The sequence below is a fragment of the Pinus tabuliformis genome, chromosome 4_1, assembly GCF_031772625.1.
Source record: "Pinus tabuliformis cultivar Carrire ecotype Pingquan chromosome 4_1, CPIR1, whole genome shotgun sequence".
NCBI lineage: Eukaryota > Viridiplantae > Streptophyta > Pinopsida > Pinales > Pinaceae > Pinus > Pinus tabuliformis.
This window is the reverse complement of record NC_142303.1, coordinates 870,068,797-870,090,856: the sequence shown is the minus strand read 5'-3', so window position 1 is coordinate 870,090,856 and position 22,060 is coordinate 870,068,797. Positions and strand designations below refer to the sequence as shown.

The 22,060-nt window shown below is 40.6% G+C and overlaps 1 protein-coding gene across 1 annotated transcript; it reads left to right on the top strand.

The window, feature by feature from the left end:
* Positions 1-5,193: 5,193 nt before the first annotated feature.
* Positions 5,194-7,937, top strand: LOC149178958 (GABA transporter 1-like). Its single transcript, XM_089423758.1, has 7 exons — positions 5,194-5,419; positions 5,505-5,735; positions 5,836-5,933; positions 6,176-6,362; positions 6,467-6,597; positions 7,040-7,276; positions 7,389-7,937. The coding sequence occupies exons 1-7, from the start codon at positions 5,311-5,313 to the stop codon at positions 7,830-7,832; spliced, it is 1,437 nt and encodes a 478-aa protein (XP_089279884.1). The 5' UTR covers positions 5,194-5,310; the 3' UTR covers positions 7,833-7,937.
* The last annotated feature ends 14,123 nt before the right edge of the window (positions 7,938-22,060 follow it).

The window sequence follows — 22,060 nt, the reverse complement described above, 5'->3', positions numbered from 1 at the left end:
GAGAAAGAAATGGGCCTTGGTAGCCTGGGATAAGATCTGCAAACCAAAAACCCATGGGGGCCTTGGATTGGATGATCCTGAGGTTCTCAGCAAGGTTTTAGGGGCAAAATTATGGTGGCATTAGGTAAAAGATCCAAAGGCTCAGTGGGCTAGTGTATGGAAAGATAAATATGCCAGCACTTGGAAATATAATGATCACATAAAGATGACAGGTATCATAAAAGGATCACACATATGGAATAAGGCTTGGGAGAAGAGAGGCTTCGTTCAAAAAAACAATTTCTGGGAAATCAGAGAAGGAGACCTTGCTTTGTTTTGGGAGGATAAATGGCAACAAGAACCTACCCTGCTAAGAGAGGATTTTTTGGACCTCAAGAAAGAAACGAATGCCAAAGGGCTTTCCAGGGTTAAAGATTTTTGGGAACAAAACAGTACAAATGACAAATGGAGATCCTGGAAGAATTTAGAATTTGGGGATGACAAACCCTTGAAAGAAAAACAGATGCACTTCTGACAATTTTGGACCAAAGGAAGATTCTTGTTTCAGAGGGGCATGACTAACTTAGATGGGGCAACAATAAAGAAGGTACCTTCAATATTAAGGAAGCCAAGAAGATATTCCTTAAGCTGGATTCCCATGTACCGGATAGGGTTTGGTAGCACCTTTGGAGGCATCAAGGGTGGATGAAAATTAAACTCTTCATGTGGTTGGTTCATCATAAGAAAATTATGACTTGGGAAAATATTCGGAAGAGGGGAGTTCTGGGACCTTCTAGATGCCAGCTCTGTGAATCCCAAGAGGAGACTATGGAACACCTTATCAATGACTGCATCTTTACCTCTTGGTTGGGGGAGACTTTTGCCACATTTTTCCATCAGACGGACAGGGGCAAAGAAAGCATTCTCAACACCCTAAATAACCAGAGACGAAACTTCTTTGAGTATGAGCCTCTTCATTTGGCTTGGGTTTTAATTCCGGGCTTCATAATTTGGAATGTTTGGAAAGAAAGGAACAATAGAATCTTCAAAAATGTTCACAGCACCACCCAACACATTTTAAAGTAGATCTTAAGACAACTCAAGGAGATAGTTGGCACTATTGTGTAAAACTCCCCAAAAAATCCACCTTTAGAAAATGAGATGCAGATACTTCGTCAGCTGGGTATGCAGGGGCTTATACCAAAGGGAGTGGATAGGAAGGTTATGAATTCGGCAAATAGTCCTGAGTATTGACATCCTCCCCCTCAGGGTTTTCTGAAATTTAACATCAATAGGGCCTCAAAAGGCAACCTAGGACTAGCTGGTTTTGGAGGAGTGCTACGAGATGATAATGGATGTATTCTTTCTATTTTCCATTGCCATCTGGGTAGAGCTACAAACAATATGGCTGAATTAATTGCTCTGGAGTAGTGTTTAGAGTTCCTGAAGCAGGATAATCTCTAGAATATTATTATTGAGGCCAATTTTGAGTTGATCATTAAATCGGTTAAAAGAATATGTTGTGGCACAGAGCCAAAAAAGGTCCCAAGTCATTGGAGGCTGATCCAGGTCTTTCAAAGGATCTAATTTCACCTCCTAGACTTACGCACATTGAGTTTCGCACATGTGAGAAGGACGGCCAACAAATTGGCGGACATACTGGCCAATCAAGGAGTGGTTTGCACTAATAATAGGGTCAAGTTGATTTGGGGAGAGGTGCCTCAGAACAGATTAAGGAAGTCGTGTTTTAGTCAGGCAGAAGAGGCCTATAAGATTTACCGAAACAGAGCTACAGAGACGGGGTTTGGCTGACTTTTATGCAGAGTTATGACACAAGTAAGGTCAATTTTGGTATGCAGGTCTACGATTGGCAACAGCAAACCAGAAATTTTAGGGGGTTGGCTGGCATAAGGGTTCTTCATCTTCCTTCGACCCAGGCGCTAGAATCCAGTCTTTCGCGGCAGCCGCAAAACCCCACTTTTTGCCTGCGGTAGCTTTACTGCCCTCGAAGTGGTTTCCAGTGTATCGCACCACCTTCAAGCCGAAAGTGGTATTTCTCATTTGGGAGCGATTCCACTCACCACGGAACACGTGGCTCAGAGTGGGGAGGAAATACCGCCCTCATCGAGCGGTAATCTTCGGTGTGTTAAGGTTGTGCAATATGATTCGTAACTGTTGGATCAATCATGGTCAATCTACAGCCAGGATGAATCGTGCTTGTTGGTGGGTCCGACATAGTGGTTAAGTTTCGAACTGTTAGCACGACCTATCTGGAATCATGCACATCTGGAAGATTTCGAGAGGTGAAAATGATCGAAAGTTATGTTAAAAATGGACCCCATAGAATTTTCAATTATGGTTTACTGAGCTCATTGGGTCCGTTATGCTTGTTAAATGGTGCACTTATTGGCCACCCGAAATGTTTCTCAGCCACTGGATCTTTAGCTTAGGATCTAACAGCCTGTTTTGGGTTTAACCTTTTGTACACTATTTCTTTTTTTTTAAATTTAATAGAAGGATCTGCTCTTGTCTTAGCAAAAAAAAAATATTATCATCAATGATTACTATTAAAATTTTCTTAACATTTCTAAAAGAAAAATTCCTAAAATAAATTTGTGCGTGATTTTTAAATGAATATATTTTTATAATTAGTTTTGAATCATTAACCTAATTCCTTATATTTAAAGAAAATGAGATCTTAACCCATCAAAAAAAGCAATTTATATCTTATTCTAAAATCAAAAGATTAAAAATTAATTTTTGCCATGTTAGTTATATGGATAATTAATTTTATATTAAAAAATTTCATATTCCTCAAATTGAAGACTTTTAATTTGTTAAACTATTAATTTTCCATACTAATTTTTTTTATAAATAGTATTTTTTTATAATATTGATAATATTCAAGATAAAGGAAAAAATATTTTTAATGAATATTTTTTATTTAATATAAATAATCAAACTCTTTGGATGGGGTGTTATTGATAAAGGTGACTTCGGCCATCCCAATTGGTTGAAGCACTGACAACATGGCAGCACGCCCTCAAGAGTGAATTAATGGCTTGGAGCTAGAGCATGTTAGTGATTATGCAACCCATCATGCATCCAATCCATAATGCAACCCGCCTCACCTTAATAGTCACTCGTTCACTCGTGTTTTCCAACAAAAGAGGCATTTATCAATGGCAATGGGGTATGTGGTTCATTCTAGTTCTAGTTTTTTCATGCTTGAAGAATCCTGAAATTGGATTTTGGAAAGTGTTGAAGCTAACATGAGCTTTGTAAGTAGTCTGGTCCTTCTTGAATTTTCAACCCCCAACATGGGGAAACCACTGCCCTGACAACTGGAATACTTCTCCTTCCTCATAGATATTCAGCGTTTGCTCTGTCTGTAGTGTGAGTAGGTCAATATCGTCTCTCCCCTCAGTCAATTATTTCCATTTTCTTGGTGATTTTTCTATTTTGGCCTTATCATATCTCTAGTCTCCTTGGGATTCATAACTTTCAACTCAATATGGTCGCTTCCTCGCTTTAGTATCTGATATTTGGGCCTTTTTTTGCATGCTCCTTCTCAATCTTCTGAACCCATCTAGCTCAGCCCCCCTTTACCTGCTATTAGACTTATCTATGTTTTGCCGTCTGGTTTCTTCCCACACTCTCTCACCCTCTCTGGGCTTTGAAGGTGTCTCTTTTCTTGCCCCACTACAGTTGGTTGTTAACATTTCCCAACCCCTAGTCTTCTCACCATTGTTGGGCTAGTTTGGTTGTTTCTAGTGATGATTATTTCTGTAGTTGTTTCCACCTCCTCCGTGTTCCTGTGATGTGGAGCCTCTTTGGAACTTGTCCAACTTTCCCTCTCCCTTCCTTGGAGCCTTTCTTTTCTAACCTCTCAAAACTTGTTCCCATGTCATTCCGTCGAGCTCAAGTTTGTAGAGGGGTTTCTTACTACCATGAGATGGCTCACAGGGGTAGTACGAGGATGCACCACATTTGGAAGAAGTTGCCACCAAATATCGAGGCCTCACCCCAAGTCCCATATAGGAATAACTTACTCGTGCCGAGGGAGAGGGCTTTGCGCAAAGAGCTCATCTCTTGGACACATAAGTTCGTACAAAGCTGGAAGAATGAATCCTTAATACTAGCCAAACTTGGGGAAGGTACAACCAATACATGCAGACTATTAACCTCTAATGGCACACAAAATTCTTGATGGGTAGAGTTCTTTTTTATTGGCATGAGCATTGAGCGAATATTCTTCACACTCTTGAGCACCTACATCGACACATGAAGGACTTGAATCTTAAGATGGAGCGTATAGAGCAACATCTAAAAATCCTGTCCCCAACTGGGGGTATAGCCAGGGATGACAAACACCCAATCCAGGATGTTGCTACTAATTCATACCCATTTACTTGATTGTATATCATGACTTCATTATATTATTATTTTGTTTTTGATGATTCCTTTTAGATAGTTACGTCTGACTCTCTGTACTGTAAAATTTTAAAACACTATACTACTCAGTTATCTTGTACATCTCTTCAAAGAATTTATTTTAAACAACGACTAGATCTCCCTTGCAAGAGAGTGACCTAAAACATCCCACACTTCGATGTAATTTCCAATTCTACCAATAATACAAATGGCCCCTCACACAAATACATATATACTATTAATTTTGTTTTTATAATTATCCTAAAATTTAGCATACGAAAAGGATAATTTATTTAAAAAAATTAATATTATTATGGTCATATCTAAAAGTTTTTATAGTTATCCTAAAGTTTAGCATCCGAAAAAGATAATTTATTTAATTTTTTCGAGTTTACCTTTTTAAATCATGAAATTTCAAATTTGTTTAAAATTGCTATATTCTGACCATGAAATCCCAAGGAAAAAAAAAAAAATTGAAATTTTTTAAACTATGAATTATCAGTTTTTCAAACCAAAATATGTTTAAACCAAATCATATATTATAAAGTCATCAAGGAACCCGATTCTCAAGGAGTCTGACCTCAGTGGGAAGTGAACTTTCGTTATACGGCACCGCCGCTTGACGGGAAGCGAAAAACTCTCGACCAATGTACACAAAAACGAAACAGGGTCGCGCAATAATCGTGGGAATGAAAGGTCCATTCTGATCCAAAATTGACTCGCATCTTGACTCGTACCTCCGCTTTCACATACTAGTAATTGAGTGGTCCGAGCAGATCGGGTGGTCGGAGTGGATCGAATCTATATAATCATTGCAAATTCCATTAGTTAGCTAAGATAGTGTGCCGGGAGTTGGAAGTGATGAACAATTGATTCCGGGTGGATTCACATCAAACTATGACGATGGGAAGCGATGCAGAGTCGGGTGGATTGAGAAATGGCAAAAGTGATATCGAATCAAAGGATCATCTGGATGCAGGAGCTTTATTTGTCTTGGAATCCAAAGGTCTCCTTTCTGGTTTTTTTTGGGTTATATATTTTTATGTTAGCTAAAAACACTCTAACAATTTATGTGTATGTTTATTCTGCAGGCAACTGGTTGCACGCCGGTTACCATTTGACTACATCCATAGTAGCGCCTTCCCTGCTGAGTCTGCCTTTTGCATTTACATCGTTGGGATGGTTTGCGGGGATTTTTTGTCTCATAGTTGGAGCTGCCGTCACATTTTATTCATACAACCTCATATCCATTGTGTTGGAGCGCCAGGAATCCCAGGGCAACCGCCACCTCCGTTTCAGAGACATGGCCAGAGACATTTTAGGTGTGTTCTTTATTGATCATGGCTCATTCCCAATTTGCTAGATTTCTCGATTGGAATTTCCATCTATCAGAAAGATGATGCTTTTCTTCTTTTGGCATAGGACCCAGATGGGCTCGATTGGCAGTGGCGCCGATGCAATTCGCAGTTTGCTTGGGTTCTGTCATTGGCTCCATTCTGTTTGGGGGCCAGAGCTTGAAGGTTTTTCTCTTAATCCTACCTTGAAGATCTTAGTTTCGGTTGCCATTTCTAGCTTTGCTGGAAGATATATGATAATATATAAAGTCCCCTGAATACGTGGCAGTTTTGGGGGATTTCCGCAAACTTCATGGCTCCAAATCAGTAACCAGATGAAAGATATTTTTCTGAATCAGAGCCAAAGGGATCTGTATTATTAATAGACCCACTGCTAACCGTTTTGCATATGCTGTAAATGTTTGCAGTTCATCTACTTGATTTATCATCCCAATGGAGACATGAAGTTGTATGAATTCATCATATTATTCGGCATTGTAATGCTATTCTTGTCCCAGATGCCATCTTTCCATTCTCTTCGCCACATGAACTTGCTTTCCCTCATCATGTGCTTGCTATACAGCTTATGCGTTGTTGGTGGATCGATTCATGCAGGTTTGTTGTTAATCACTCGTTTGCAGATAACAATGCAACTAATAGCCATATTTTAAATTTGCGACCTTATGATTAAATATTCTTACATGAATCGGTTGTTTCAGGACATTCAAAACTGAATCCAGAAAAAGATTATTCCGACACTGGAAGCAATGCCAGCAAGGTCTTTAAAGTCTTCAATTCCATAGCAATGATTGCAACCATATATGGAAATGGGATTATTCCAGAGATCCAGGTCAACTAGACTCATTTCTGATACACTATTTACTTAAGGACTCTAGATAGGAGTTTTTGTTTGTTTGTTTTTGTTTTTGATAATTTATACAGCTACCTGAAGAAACAATATAAAAGATAACTATTGCAGATAAACAGATAAAGTATTGTTGGGACAGTTTGGAGTCAGGGGGTTTGTTAAAATTCTGTCAGGGATTAAGATAAAATTTCTGTAGAAAGGGTAAATGTCATAGAGAGTCTTAACAGTTTTTATCTAACGGCCTAGGCTATACCCCACGGGCAGAGTTTGGATCACAATGAATCATCAGATGCATCTTCTTGGCACCTCCTTGGTTGCAGGAGGAACTAAGCAGATATGTCAGACATCAGTTCCTGCAAAGGGACACAGTGTACATAACTCTGAAATCTTGGCACTGATTCCATAAGCATATACTGTTTTGCAGGCAACACTGGCCCCTCCTGTTTCTGGCAAAATGTTCAAAGGTTTGTGCATATGCTACACAGTGGTGGTATCAACATTTTTCTCGGTGGCAGTATCAGGTTACTGGGCATTCGGTAACAAGTCACAAGGCAACATACTCATCAACTTTGCTCCTACCCGAGAGCGCTCCCTTATCCCGAATTGGCTGCTCTTTACAGCCAACATTTGTGTTATTGTCCAGTTATTCGCATTTGTCTTGGTATATAGCTTTTTATCCATTAATTTACACGTTTTATCTAAATTGAACCACAGAAAAAGGATATGTTGAGTCATATTTGGTAATGTGAAAGTGAAGGGAGGTCATGTTTCAGGTATATTCACAGCCTACATTTGAAGTTTTGGAGGCAAAATCGGGAGATGCGAGCAATGGAAGGTTTTCTCTACGGAATCTCCTACCAAGACTGTTGTTACGCTCAGTATACGTAAGCGTGGCTACTTTGATTGCAGCGATGCTACCATTTTGTGCGGACATAATGGCAGTCATCGGCGCATTTGGGTTCATACCTCTGGACTTCGTTTTTCCTGTAGCCTTTTACAACATAACATTCAAGCCTTCAAAGAGGAGTTTGATATTCTGGATCAACACCCTCATAGCTGTCGTTTTTTCAATCTTGGGAGTATTGGGATGCATTGCAGCGATTCGCCAAGTTTATGTTGATGCTCACAATTACAAACCATTCGCCAACTTGGCAGTATGTTTTAATCCATCTTATCTAAATATTGTAGCAGACTTTAAGTGGCTCTTCTTACCATAAAGCTTATATACTACCATCGAGCACTAGATGACAGTATAGATTATATACTATTATAGTGCTAAATGATGGGATATGGAGTTTTCCACTGTATAGCTATTTCCATTTGTACTTCAGTAATATAATGGTATTTATTAACAAATTATTTCTGGAAGGATTTGTTATTTTTGAATGAGGTAATTTTCTGGCTAATTATTGAGAGTACTTCGAAGTGTTTTTCTGAAACCTTCGCATTTTATTCATCTGGAACTAACCTTCCGTCACACTCCATAGAATAACATATATCATCTTTTCATTATTAAACTTTTAACACATTTTAACACCTGATTAATAAGCGTTATGGTCAGCGAATACCAATTTTATAATGGATGTATAGGATTCATAACTTTCTTCTTCAAAACACATAAAGAAAACAACATAATTATATAACTTATATTTATAATGGAATAAAGCATTATTCATCTAGTCATGTGAAGGTGTATTTTATGGTAATGTTATTAATTTTTTTTAATTATTGTTTAATATTGTGTTGTCGCTATTACAATATCTTCTAAAATTTTACTACATTTTAATTTTGGAGCTTACTTCATGGTCGTATCAAGTGTTGCCTTGGTCACCAAGTATCGTTTCGTGTTGTTTTATTTGTCTGAAGTGTTCTTGAACCTTCTCAAGTGTCGTCGCATCAATTAGAACATATTTATGTGCTTTTCGTGGTCACAACATCTTTCTTATTGTAAAACGACACTTTCGGGTTGCAGTCGCGTACACTTCACTATTTATAGTTGGGGAATGTGCATAGTGTGGCGTTTTCATGAATATTCCTTGTTGATTAAGTTTGTCTAAGTTTTCTCGATGAGTTGGTATATGTCGCATGTAGTTTTATGTCCATAACTCATCTTGGCCACCCCTCGACCAATCATGCAGACTTGGACAAATTTTGATTTCAAGTGAGTCCATTAAGGTCAAGAGCGCATGAACACACTCCAAAGCCTTGATGGGTGATTCCTCGTTGTTCAGAAGTGTTCACTGTGCCCTCTTACAGAGTTGGGTGCACTCCAAAAGCACGAAGCCCCTTCCATGTTCCGAATTGCACCCTCAAAAAGAGACTAAGTCTTCCTTGAGCACACTCCTTCGACTCGAAGAAATGCACACTTCTTGAGCACATTTGCGCATCTTGAAGACCTGAAGCTCAACCCTTCAGCCTTCCCTGATGCGCCCTGCGCCCTCTTGACTTGACTTGAGTGCACTACCGCACCCTGAAGGCACAAAGCTTCAACATTCAACCTTCAAGAGTGCACCCTGCACCATTCTTGAGTCCTCCTAGCTGCATGAGTGCACCCCGAAGGCACAAAGCCTCAACCTTCAGTCTTCGAGAGTGTGCCCTATGCCCTCTCTCTCTCCCTTGGGCGCATAGCACACTTTGGAAGCCTAAAGCCTTCCCCTTCATCCTTCGACTTGCGACATGTGCCCTGCCTTGATTGTTTTCTTCCTTAGGGTGCATGAGCACATGTTAAAGCCCCGAAGCTCCTCCTCTTCCATCTTTCAACCTTTTCGAGTGCACCCTTGCGCCCTGAAGCCCTGTTGACCATTTTAAGCATGTCAAAAGGACATAAACAAGAAAATATGCATAAAACATGGTAGAGTAGGAGATTTTTAGACGAATAGTTGCTCGTCATGAGTGATTGTAGAAACAAGTGTTCCAGGAACCTTATGGCAAGCACACACAAGGAAGATCAGGTAAAGCGAATAAACAAAGGAAGCACAAGAAGAACCAATAATACATCTAAAATTTAATGATCAAAGCACCATGAAAACTCCAAATTTTGAAGACCCTTTGGAGGGTGGAAGCACCATGAGAAGATGATGATAAAAAACAGACAAAATGGCATCCATGTCACCACTGAAGCAGATCCATGTCATCAGTCACTGTCGTGTCCCAGTCATCCAAGATAGTGACGTGTTTAGTTTCATCACATGATGATGTGGAGGTCATGATGTATTATTGTAATCATTGTAAACACAAATAAGTGGAAGTCCAAGAGTCATATGTGGAATATGAAAAGTCACTTAGTTATATATGGACAAAATGTCTTTAGGAGAAGTCCAAAAGACATTGGAAGTTCAAGAGTTGTTTAGAAGTCCAAAGGACACATTAGAATTCCAAGAGTCATGAGGGTAATTCAAGAGTCATGGGGATATGAAAGGTCATTCCCCTTATTATAAAAGCAACCTCATAACTCAAGCAAAAGGCTTTTGGAGGCTTAAGCTTTGGAGAGCTAGTCTTGGCTTTTCTACTTGGCATAGGAGAAAAAACTATTATTTGGAGAAGCAAGAAGTGACTTAATGTTCCACTATTGGAACTAGTGTTTGCCATTGGAATTGATGTACTTGGATCTTTCACCTTATAATTGAAGCTCTATGAGTCAACACATTTTCATGCATGTATTGAAAATGTTTTAGGACTATTCTTGGGATGTTTACGGTATATGTTGTGATCATATGTACTAGATAAATTGAACCATAACGGTGGCTTCGATACTGATCTTGTTGAATGTGTGTTGTATTCGCTTTAATATCGTTGTATGAACTGTTTCACTAACGGATACTTTCATGCTCTTGTCTACCTCTTCTAGGATAGTATTATTACTTTCCTCTTAGAGACTCACTTCTCGTCTCCTCCCGTGAAGGTTCCTTTTACATCATGTAATTGGTTCTTCACAATGTCAACTTAATTTCTTATTCAAGGTTTATGTATATAATCTCTTATGTTATCCATTGAAACCAAGATGAACCTTTGTGTTATGGCTCTCGGGCTAATACTCTGGATGGGGTTCCTACTCCAAATGGCTTGATGTCTAATTGGGACTTCACATCGGGGGAGACCCCCTGTATGTTAGTGGTATCAAGAACTATCAACATTTTGGCGCTAGAAGGAGGGCCAGATTGCAAGTTGTGACATTCGATTCTGTTTTGAATCTCTTATATTAAATGGATCTTTCCCAAATCATAATCCCGGGATGTCTTTCTATGGAGCTTGATTTTATTATCCCTACGGAAATCATTCATGACTTGTCTCAATCCAAGTTTGGTGGCAAGAGTGAACTAACTATCCTTGAAAACTTCTTTCAATTTTTGCATTTTTGTCTTTCTAATGGAATACATTGTAAATATGTCATGGCCAGGTTGGTCACCCTCACATTTGAAGGTCGAGTTAAGAAATGGTGTTATTCATTACCTGTTGCTTCTATTCATTCATTTGAGAAACTTGATAAGGAGTTTCGCGAAGCTTTCGAAATGTATGATTATCAAGATGTATGTGATCTAATTGACTTGCTTAGATTGGAACCTGGTGAATCTACGAAGGAGTTTCTTAATCAGTTTCTTCACCTTTGTTGTGAATTTCCCAAGGGAGTTATTGATTCAGATTTCATCATGGAAATTTTTTAGAATTTGATTCTACTCTCTTTGAGATCTTTTGAATCTGAACCCCTTGATGCTTCTCTATCCCCAACTTTTACAAACCATGGGATACTTCAATTTTCTGAGGAGGAACCTATTATTCATTTTTTTCCTTGTCTTCCCCCTTTTCCAGTACCAATTTAGGTGCCCCCTGGTAATGAAGTTAAAGTTGAGAGATCTGAAAATCAAACTATTGATCTATCCATTCATCCTCCATCCAATTCTTATGATTCACATCTTACTGAGGAAAACTTGGAATGGTTCAGTAATTGCATGGACCCTGAAGTGAAAGGTGATCCCTCAAGTTTTGAAGGTCATATTAAAGTACATAAGTCCAATCTTGAATCTAATCCAAATGAAAACCCAATTATCTCTGGGGATATTCTGAAACCTCTACCATCTATATTTCATGATTCCTTGATTCATGATCTGTTGGTGTCACCTACTTCAACTTTTAATGATGTTCAGTATGTTGTTTGAAGCAGTAATTGAGAGCAAGGTAGTTGTATTTCACATGTAGAGGAGAAAAGTATTGAGGATATTTGTTATCTTTCCTCCCTCTTTGAAAATGATAATCTTGCCTTTTTGGTTGATCTATGATATGTTAATCTTGATAACCTGTCATGTGACTCTGAACGTCACATCCACGGTGAGACTTTGAATAACCATCACCGTGACATCCCTATTTCTATTAACACATATGGTGGTGAATATCCAAGTACATCGGATGATATATTCTCTTCTTCTGATGACTTGGATTTGCGAGGTACTGATTCAGAATCTGTCTCTCACAGTTTACAATCTCCATTTGTGAATTGGGATGTTCTTTTAATTCATAATGATCCTAAATTTTCTTTAATTCTCACGTCATTGGATGATAAATATGAAGTGGTTGGTTGTAAAGATCTTGAATCTTTATAAGATCCTGGCCAATATGAGTTTCATATCGGTATGCTTATCTTTTACCATTACATTGATGACAGTGATGTTGATTTGTTGTTCTTTCAAGTTCAATTTGATTTAAGTAAAATTGTTCCTCCTCCCTAGTATTTCAATCCTTCTTAACCTCTAGCACACTATCCATTGTATCAGGATATGTTTGATAAATCTATCACCCCAACAACCCCCTTAAATCCTTTTGATCTTTATCTAGCTGATCATGGTTGCAATCAGGTACAAGATGGTGTGAAACTACAATCAGAGGATGAAAATTTTGAACATATTATTCATAATATATTCAATTGCAAATATTTAGTTAGCTCCTTTTCTTGTTCCACTACTAGTTAGTGACTTAATGTTCCACTACTAGAATTAGTGTTTGCCATTTGTTGTAGCGTTTGCAACACCCTCCAAAATTTTGGCGTGCATCAAATTTCGAATCCTTCCTTGGTTTTTTCCTTGATGTTTGCAAACACTCGAGCTCATCCCATGAGCTCGTGTCAAGCCTTGACACCCTCTTTTCTTGACCGTTCACCGGACATCTTTTAGCATGTTGGTCACAATATCATGCTTGCAGTCATGTTCTGGATATGTTGAAGGTTTGTCTTCATGTGTACAATTTGTATTCACTATGTAAGCATCTGTCGCACTCACACACAAAGTTGTATGCAATGTCATGCAAGTGTCATCGTAGTCATTCAACGATCTATCTCAAGTGTTGCACTTGTCTCTCACGCCCGTTGGTCAATCACATTGATTTTGTGTTTGCAAGGTCATGTATACACAAGTCCACTTACTCAAACACTTAGTCATTTTTCCGAAAATATATTGACCACACCACCCTCCATTAGTCGGACCTCTGCTGAGCTCCACTGCGCAATCTCAGCCCTCAGTGATCAAGTATTGCTACCCAAAATTGCGCAGAGCTTGAGGTTGCCTCCCAGGCAGTCTACATTGCACAATCCTAGCATCGACCTGGCTCATTGTCACCCAGAACAACACAAAAGTTTCCCAAGAAATTGTCTCAATATGCATTTCCCACAAGCCAATCTATCAAACCTCCCATTGGTCAACCAGAGAGTTTGACTCGGTAGTGACCCCAGGCTTCACTCCTCCAAAAAATTGTGCAGAAGTTGTGAGAATGCCTGCCTCCGCTGACTAAAAAAAGTGCGCAGACTTGAGGGACAAACACCTACTGCCTATCACTACACTATCTTTAAAAATTGTGCAGTTATGTCATCCAGTCCCCCTATCACCCGACCTCCCTCTCCTCTTGAAAACTGTGTAGTTTTCTTGGACTGTCCTCTAACTGTCCGACACCCCGCTCAGCCCAGAAAATGCATAGACATGTACTGCATGCATGCTTCCCAGTTTTGTGCAGTTTTGGCCAGTAAGCTCGAAAGCCCGCTCCCAGCCTCCCCTGAGAATATGCGCAGTTTTCACTGCCAACGTTCTCCCTGCTACCTACACTACCTCCCTGAAAAAATTGTGTAGTTCTACCTCCCAGCTGAGACAGATCCCGCAGAATGTCATTGTTGCTCCGGAATGCTCATCCCAGCCTCCTAGTGACCTCTACACAATTTTTCTTAATAGTGCCCCAGAGCTCGCATCCCGACCTAAAATGTGCTCTGTGCAGTTTCAGAGCCTTGTCCTCTCTCACAGTCACCTGCACCCGAAAACAAAATATGATGCATCATGGTAGACTAGGATATTTCTAGATTTGATGTTGTCTCATCATGAGTGATTGCAAATACATGTACATGGATGAGACATGGCGTGACGATGAATGGGATGAATAAGGAGCACATGATAGGAGACTTGTTCGCGAACGGATGAACACATGAAGCATGCCAAGTATCAGCAAAGAGGATACATGCACGTGCAACATCAAACGAACACCAAGACCATCGAAGACTCCGCACACCTTTCCATGCGAAGGTGAATCTATGATACACCAAGAGCACACTCATCACTTAGCAGCACTGCATCTTGACATGGACACCACCATTAGCATGAACATACCACCACTCTCATGTCGAGTCATGTCATGAGTCATCTCGGCCACATCAATACTATGGGCCATACTATTGTAATCAATGTAATGTAATGTGGAAGTCCAAGAGACCCACATACAAACTTGAAGAGACATGTTAGTTGAAAAGTCATGTAAGACAAATAGTCATGATGGAAGTCGAAGAGTCACAAGGGTCAAGTTCACCCTTGGCTACATATACCCCTCATTTGTACATGCAAAGGACTTTTTCACCTTGGCTCCTCCGACATAGCCTTGAGAGTCTGTAGTCTTTTCTTTGAGGAGTGAGCAGTGGCTCCAATGCCCCGCTATCAGGGTTAGTGATGTAATGGTGTATGGATGCATCTTGGAACTTTTCCTTAATTCAGAAGCTTGTTAATAGGCCAACATGTTTTCACACATATATTATAGTCATTTGTAAGACTATGCTTTGGATGCTTGTAATGCATGTTCCTTTAACCTGTATTAAGATAGTTGAAACATTTAAGTTCTTTTAGTACATATGTTGTTGGAAATGTGTTGTATTAGTTGTTAACGTTGTCACACCTGCATGGACTATTCCGTTGGACACTCAACAGATTCATTCCCGTAAACTTGTTATAACAACCTTCGCACTCGTGTGGACTATTCCGTTGGGTGTTGTATGTGTTATCTGTTCACCTTGTGTTTGTGACTGTCACATCCATGTGGACTACTCCGCTGGAATCTGTGCATGCCCTGTTGTGTTGTGTGTCTCTAATAGAGTTGGGACTATTCCCTTTCGACTTGAGACTCACTCCCACCCTCTCCCTCTGCAATGAAAGAACCTTGACACAAGCGACACTAATCACTCACCAGGCACGTGAACCTCGTTGTTAGAAGACTAAGTAAACAACTCTCATGTGATGACAAGCAAGAGCTAAGGCATATCTTTAAGATAATGGCAACTGGGTCATCGTACTGGATGAGACTCCTGCACCAAACAATGTGAGGTCTAGTTGGGACTTCATATCTGGGAGATCCCCTAAATTTTGGCGTGTCCAGCATCGTCAACATTTCTAGCGCTAGAAGGAGGGTCGCCAATTGTTTATGGCTGAATTTCCTCTCACCCCCACTCATCAATCATCTGGTCAAGGAAGTAGCTCGCACTCCCTCTCACCTACGCGTAACTCTGAAGTTGTTTATTCCTCACCTCCTAGACGTGGACATGAAATTTCATATCATCACCTTTGCTCTATCCATCCCATCACCCGTCAGTTTGCCAAAGCATTCAGACTGATCCCAGGAATGCAAGATCTTCCATACGCATCAAAGAAGCCAAAGACCACTCCCACAGGAGTTGTTGTCTCATTAGTGGAAGAAGCAGTTATTACCACGCTCGTAGGTCTGGCAGAAGATGTTGAGAACAAAGATGAACCTCCAGTCTTCTGACAAGGAGAACATGACACTCTTGTGATCTTGGGCTCAGGCTCTGATATAGGAGATGAAGGGGAAGACATTGGAGGAGGCGAAGGCAGAGACGAACCAACAAACTTAGAGCCAGAACCATAAGATTTTGAAGAAGAAGAGGAGGACGAAGAAGAAGAAGAGATGGCTAACCAAAACTTGGAATGGATAACTCAGGGACCATTGGCTATCTCGGGTGCTTTGCACAGGATGAAAAAGCATTTAGAGAGGATGTTGACAAACTATGACCCTGACAGGATAGTCAAGGCAAAATACCACTTGGACAACTTCTACCTATAACTGCAGATGCTTTAGGTATGGCATGACGACGTTGCATGCAGATTTTTTCCGTGTACCTTGGATGGCCAAGTAGCGGTATGGTATCACATCCTTCCTGTCAATTCCATCCATAAATGGGGTATGTTCAAAAGAATGTTTTTGGAAAAATTTGCTGATGATAAGACCCCTGCCATGTCGCTCAAAGAGATGGGCAGTCTGAAGATGGAGACAAAAGAAAAAGTGAAAGATTTTAATCAGAGTTTTTTACGCATATTGAACAAGTTTGCAGTAGACACAAAACCTCTTGACTCCATCACTGTCAACTATTATATGTCTGCACTGCTAACTATTACCGTGCAGTTCATCAAGCGAGATGCGAAACAAACGTTACTTGAGAACTACGAATAGGCGATCACTGTGGAAATGACCTCTGTGCGATTGGAGTCATCAAGGATGATGAACCAGCAAAATACTCCAAAGATTCGAGCAGGAAGTCCCAGGCTATGGTGGGCAAGGGTAAATACAAGGAAGCAAGTGACATTGAAACCCTTACTCATCTTGTCAAGAACTTGACAACAGAGGTGTCTGAGCTAAAGCAATGAAAGATCGAGACAGCTGCAAGCATCCGACCTCCTAAACAATAGAAGGGGAGCATCTCATCAGGTGGCAATCACTTCCTAGCTAAAACTGCACAGAGCTCCAGCTCAGTGTTCCAAACGGAACTGTGCACGAATGAATATTTTTGCTCATTCCATCTAGATTGTCACTCGGAAGGAACTTGTCCAGAATGGAAACGAGTTGCAGACTCAATATGAAACCATATACCAAACACGGTAAAAAATGCATAGTGTCAGCTGAGAGACAAAGATGATGAGGAAGATGTTGCATCTGATGAGGCACCTAGCACTGGGTAGGTGATCAACATGTATCAATGCTCGCAAGCAGCACAGAAAATGAACAGCGAGAAGTAGCCCCCAAAGCAATGTGGTTGATACAATCTCAGAAGTCAAGGGGCTCCCCTATGATTTGGGAGATGAAAGAAAGGCTTGAACTGTTGAGGAAGGTTGATCCACGAGTCATCCAATAGAAGAAATCACAAAGCAAGCTCGGGAATACAATTGCAAACAAGAGTACGTCCATGAGCAGGCAACTTCAAAACACTCTATCGGACATAAAAACACAAGTCTAACCCCAGACATCTCAGTGAGTTTACCCACTCTTGATTACAATATTGTGGAAGATATGAAGAAAACTCGTGCAAACATGTCTTTGTTCAAGTTAGCTAATATCCAGGGTCAGAGGGATATTCTACTGCGTGCATTGGGGCAAACATCCGCAGACAGCACAACCTCTACTAGAAAGGGAGCAAGCACATCTCCCAATTCACTCACAACTGTGCTCAACACACTCTAGATGGAAGAAGCAAAATTTGTTTTCCCTCCATTATTGCTTTCATTTGAAATTTTTAACTACAATGTTCACAATTGTTTGATTGATTCTGGCACATCAGCCAATGTCATGCCACTCTATATTTCCAAGAAGATCAATGCGCAATGGAGCAAGACATCTGTGAAGATCATCCAACTAGATGGAGCGTGCGTACCAGCCATTGGTGAACTCCAGGACGTGATCATCTGATTATCTCATGGCATCTGAGTTCACCAGTGCGTCAACATTGTCATTGTGGACATACCAAAAGTGTATAGCTTACTTCTTAGCAGAGACTGGTCCAGCAAGTTGAATGGGTACTTTACTACAGACTGGTCACACTTATGGCTTTTGTACTAGGAAAAAATAATTAATATCCAGGTGTTATCCGAGAGATACATGAAACACAATGTCACTCCCATCAATGGTGAGAATGAACCGTTGCCTTTTGTGGAACTCATGTTCGGCAACTACCTCTTAGAAACACAGCTGGGGTGTTATCTTGCACAGCCAGCTCCAACCCCACCAGACATGCAATTGTTTCTCCTTCCATGCCCAACTGATGGAAACAAAACTTGTACAGTACATTGTAACACTAGTAGCAGTAGGAGTAGCAGTAGCAGTAGTCATACTAGCGCATCAAGTGGTCCATTTACAGACGAGTTGTGGACCATGTATTTTGATGGATCAAAGACAAAGGATGGCTCTAGAGTTGGGTGTGTCTTGATAGACCCGAAGCACGGGAAACATTTGATCTCGAGTCGCTTGGAGTTCGAGTGCATGAACAACACTGTTGAATATGAAGCACTCGTATTGGGCTTGCACAAATCCATTAGCCTCAATGTTGTTGCACTCAAACTGGTAGGTGATTCAGAAATCATGGTACAACAAGTATGTAACACCATACACTATTTATCACCTCATCTCAAAAGTTACGAGCAAGAAGTATGGTGACTAATCTCTAACTTCCAAGCTTTCAATATCATTGTTATGCCAAGAATGCGTAATGCAGCTGCTGATGCCTTGGCAAACGCAGCTGCTAGGATGTCACGACTTAGGGATATTTTTACTGTTGAAATTTTGTACAAGCCTTATGTCCCTGATAATATAAATAATTTACGTGTTTTTGACGATGATCAACAGATACTTCACTTCATGGCCAACGTTGATGTCTTCAAGGACACAACAATTGACAAAGATGAGCACGAGCAGTCTTTGCAAGCTGCAGCTAATGACAAGAAAGGAAAACTCATCCCCAAGAGTGTGGTATATCTCAAAAATCTCTATGACTTGTAGAACCACTTTCAAGGGCCAAGGAACAACAAAACCCACAGTTCCACCATGATGCATGAATAGATAAACCTAGGAATATAACAAGATCTGAAGTTCGTCAATCTTAGTACTTGTTGCACACAGTAAGAGCGGCAAGCCTTTGTCGGCTTGTGTTAGGGTCCAACCCTAAACCCTTTATTTATGTAATAGTGTCGAGTCATAGTTATAGTTAGTTAAAGAGTCAATAAATCCTGTATTAATAATTGTAAGTGGTTGACCCGCATTTAAGAAAGGGACCACAGTTAGTTGCAAACAGGCCATGGTATTAGATAGATGGTATTGAGAGAACCGTGGTAATGACCCATGGTATTGTATGTATGAATCCTATATAAAGGATAGAGACTACCCATGGTGGAATGTCGTGTCTTATTTTGTAATCGAGCTCTACTCTGCTAGAGGTTGTCGCCTCGAAGAGGCAAGTGAACATTTCTTTCATCTCTGAATAATAAAATACTTGTTGTTTTTCTCATTTTGTTCTATGTTTTGGGTTGTATTTGCTCATATTTGGTATTCTGGAATCTTCTCGCAGGTCAACAACATAACAAGTGGTATCAGAGCACATTCTAGGGCCAGTGGTACCTCCATTTTTTGCATATTTTCTTTTTAGGCTAGAGACATGTTCCGGCGTCTTAAAACCACGGGATCTGTCATTGAGCGCATATACCTGCAGATTTGGGGAGGCATGGATGTAGGAAATACAAGAGGTGGTCATGCTTGTTGGACTCCCTTGTAACCCCTGTGGGTACCCCTTTGAGTAGTAGCACATTAGAAAGAACCGTGCATAGACTGCCTTCCACGTACCCTCTGGGTATATCTAAAGCCCCCTAGGCTCACCTAAAACCTCACCTTAGCTAAACCATTGGTCGTCTTGCTGCTACAGTACACTAAGAACAACACTCGGGGAGTTTACTCATGCATACGATAGGGTAGTTGGGTAGTACGACTAAGTGTAAGGTTGATGCTCCTTAGTTAGTGCCCTAAAATATTGGGCCAAGTACTATTGTTGGACCCTTATGTATATTGTGATATGTAGCACCTGACACTCCTTTGAGACCATAGCTCCCTCAACTCTCTGAATATCTCCCATTATCTTATTTTCCAGATCAGATCTAGCAGTTGGGATTCTCTCGCCGCAGCAACAATCAGATCCACCAGTCAAGGTTCTACTGCCACAGTACCTAGTAGTTGGGTTCCGTCGCAGCCGCAGTTCAACTCACATTCAATAGTTGGGGGTTTCATAGGTAGATCTGACCATTTGTGCAGTGAGGCTTGTGGCTCTGTAGCCTAGGGCAATTCTCGTAGGACATTGGGCAGGATCAAGTTTTCTGGAATTTGGCCACTGTAGTATTGATAAGCGGGGAGTAAAACACCATTTGAAGTAAAAAAAAATTAAAAAAATTATGGTCTTTCCCGGGACGCTTTTAAGAGACTTAGCCCATAAGAATCAGGACGACGAACTGATCGCAGTGGTACCATTCCCTTGTCAGCTTCAATTTTCAAGCGATCCCAAAATTTTTCAAAGTGACGGCAAGTGATCAAGATCTATGTATGGTAGAAACTAGAGCTCAAGTCATGGACCACCTTGAACACAGGTTGGATACATTCCAGAACCTAATAGACCAGATGCAGAAATTCATGTACCAATTAAAAACAAGCGAGTTGGGGTTGCATCGGGAGGCACATGGTAGTGATGACGACCTGGAAGGAGAATCTAGACATCATATTCACTTCCATGGAAATCACCAACATTCCCACCCTTGGCCACCCAAGCTAGACATGTATAAATTTGATGGCTCTAATCCAGCAATATGGGTAGCACAAATGGAACAATATTTCATTCTGAATGATATCCAGGATGATACAACTAAACTACGTGTGGGAGCAATTTACTTGGACCAAGAGAGATGGCAATGGTGGCATTGACATCAGAAATGATATCCTGAGAACATAACCTGGCAAGTGTTCACAAAATCTCTTTGTAACCGCTTTGACAAAGAATCTAATTTTTTGGATCATCTTACTAAGCTCCGACAGACAGGCACAGTAAAAGAATACATTGCAGCCTTTGAGACATTGGCCTTCCGCATAGACGGTCTAGGAGATGAATTCTACTTGGAATTTTTTATAAGTGGCCTCAAAGAAGCCATCCAAGCACATGTCCCAATGCACCGCCCTCCTATATGGATCGATGATTGCAACAAGGCTATCAAAGTGGAACGTTATTTAGCTGCCCAGTCTCCTTGTCCAAATTTCATAGCCAAGGGACGCCCTAGCCAGGCTCAGGGCCCTACCCAAACACTTAAGTTTCAAAAGGTGTCTCCGGTAGAAATGGCTGAAAGAAGAAAACAAGGATTGTGCTACTACTGTGATGAAAAATACCCTCCCGGGCATAAATGCAAGGAACCCAAATTATTTCAAACTGATGTTATTGATCACAGCTCATCTGAGGAAGCCCCACCCCTTGAGGTACTAGAGGACAAAGTTGAGGAATCCCAACAGGACAATCAACTCCCAGAGGAACCAGTTATCTCGCTACATGCGTTTGTGGGCATTTCTGCACCCCAAACTACAAAAATCAGAGGCTTTATTAAACATCACCCTGTAGTAGTATTGATTGATAGTGGCAACACTCATAACTTTATCCATCAGCAAGTTACCGAAGTTGTTCATTGTTTTGTCAGGGCAGTCTCTAATTTCCAAGTCCAGATTGCTGATGGGGGGACAATGAAATGTGAAGGTCGCTGTGAAAATATCAAACTTCAGATGTGAGATTACCACCTAAATACCCAAATGTTTGTAATTAACATGGGTGGTTGTGACATTGTCTTGGGTACTAAATTGCGTCGTACACTAGGCCCAATCACCATGGAATTCCAATAGTTATACATGAGCTTTAAGCAGAATGACCACATGCATACCCTCCGTATACTCTAGGTAGGTTCTCCTTCTATCATCAGCTCTCGTCACATGGAAAAGTTGTTGAAAAAGGGCCATCATGGAGTTATCGCCTAGTTTAATGTCATCCAGGCCATCGAGCCCACTACTCTTCATATTCATCCTGACATGCAACAGGTCTTGAAACAACACCAACATGTATTTGACAAACCTAAGGAGCTTCCACCCTCTAGAGGGGAACATGATAATAACATCACTTTGGTCCCAGGGGCACAACAACCAAATGTGCAGCCATATCAATATCCTTTCTCCCAAAAGAATGAAATTGAAAAAATCATCAAGGAACTCCTTGAATCCGGTGACAAATTTCCTAGCATCAGTCCTTATTCGTCACCAGTGGTCATGGTTCTCAAGAAAGATGGGGAATGGCACATGTGTCCAG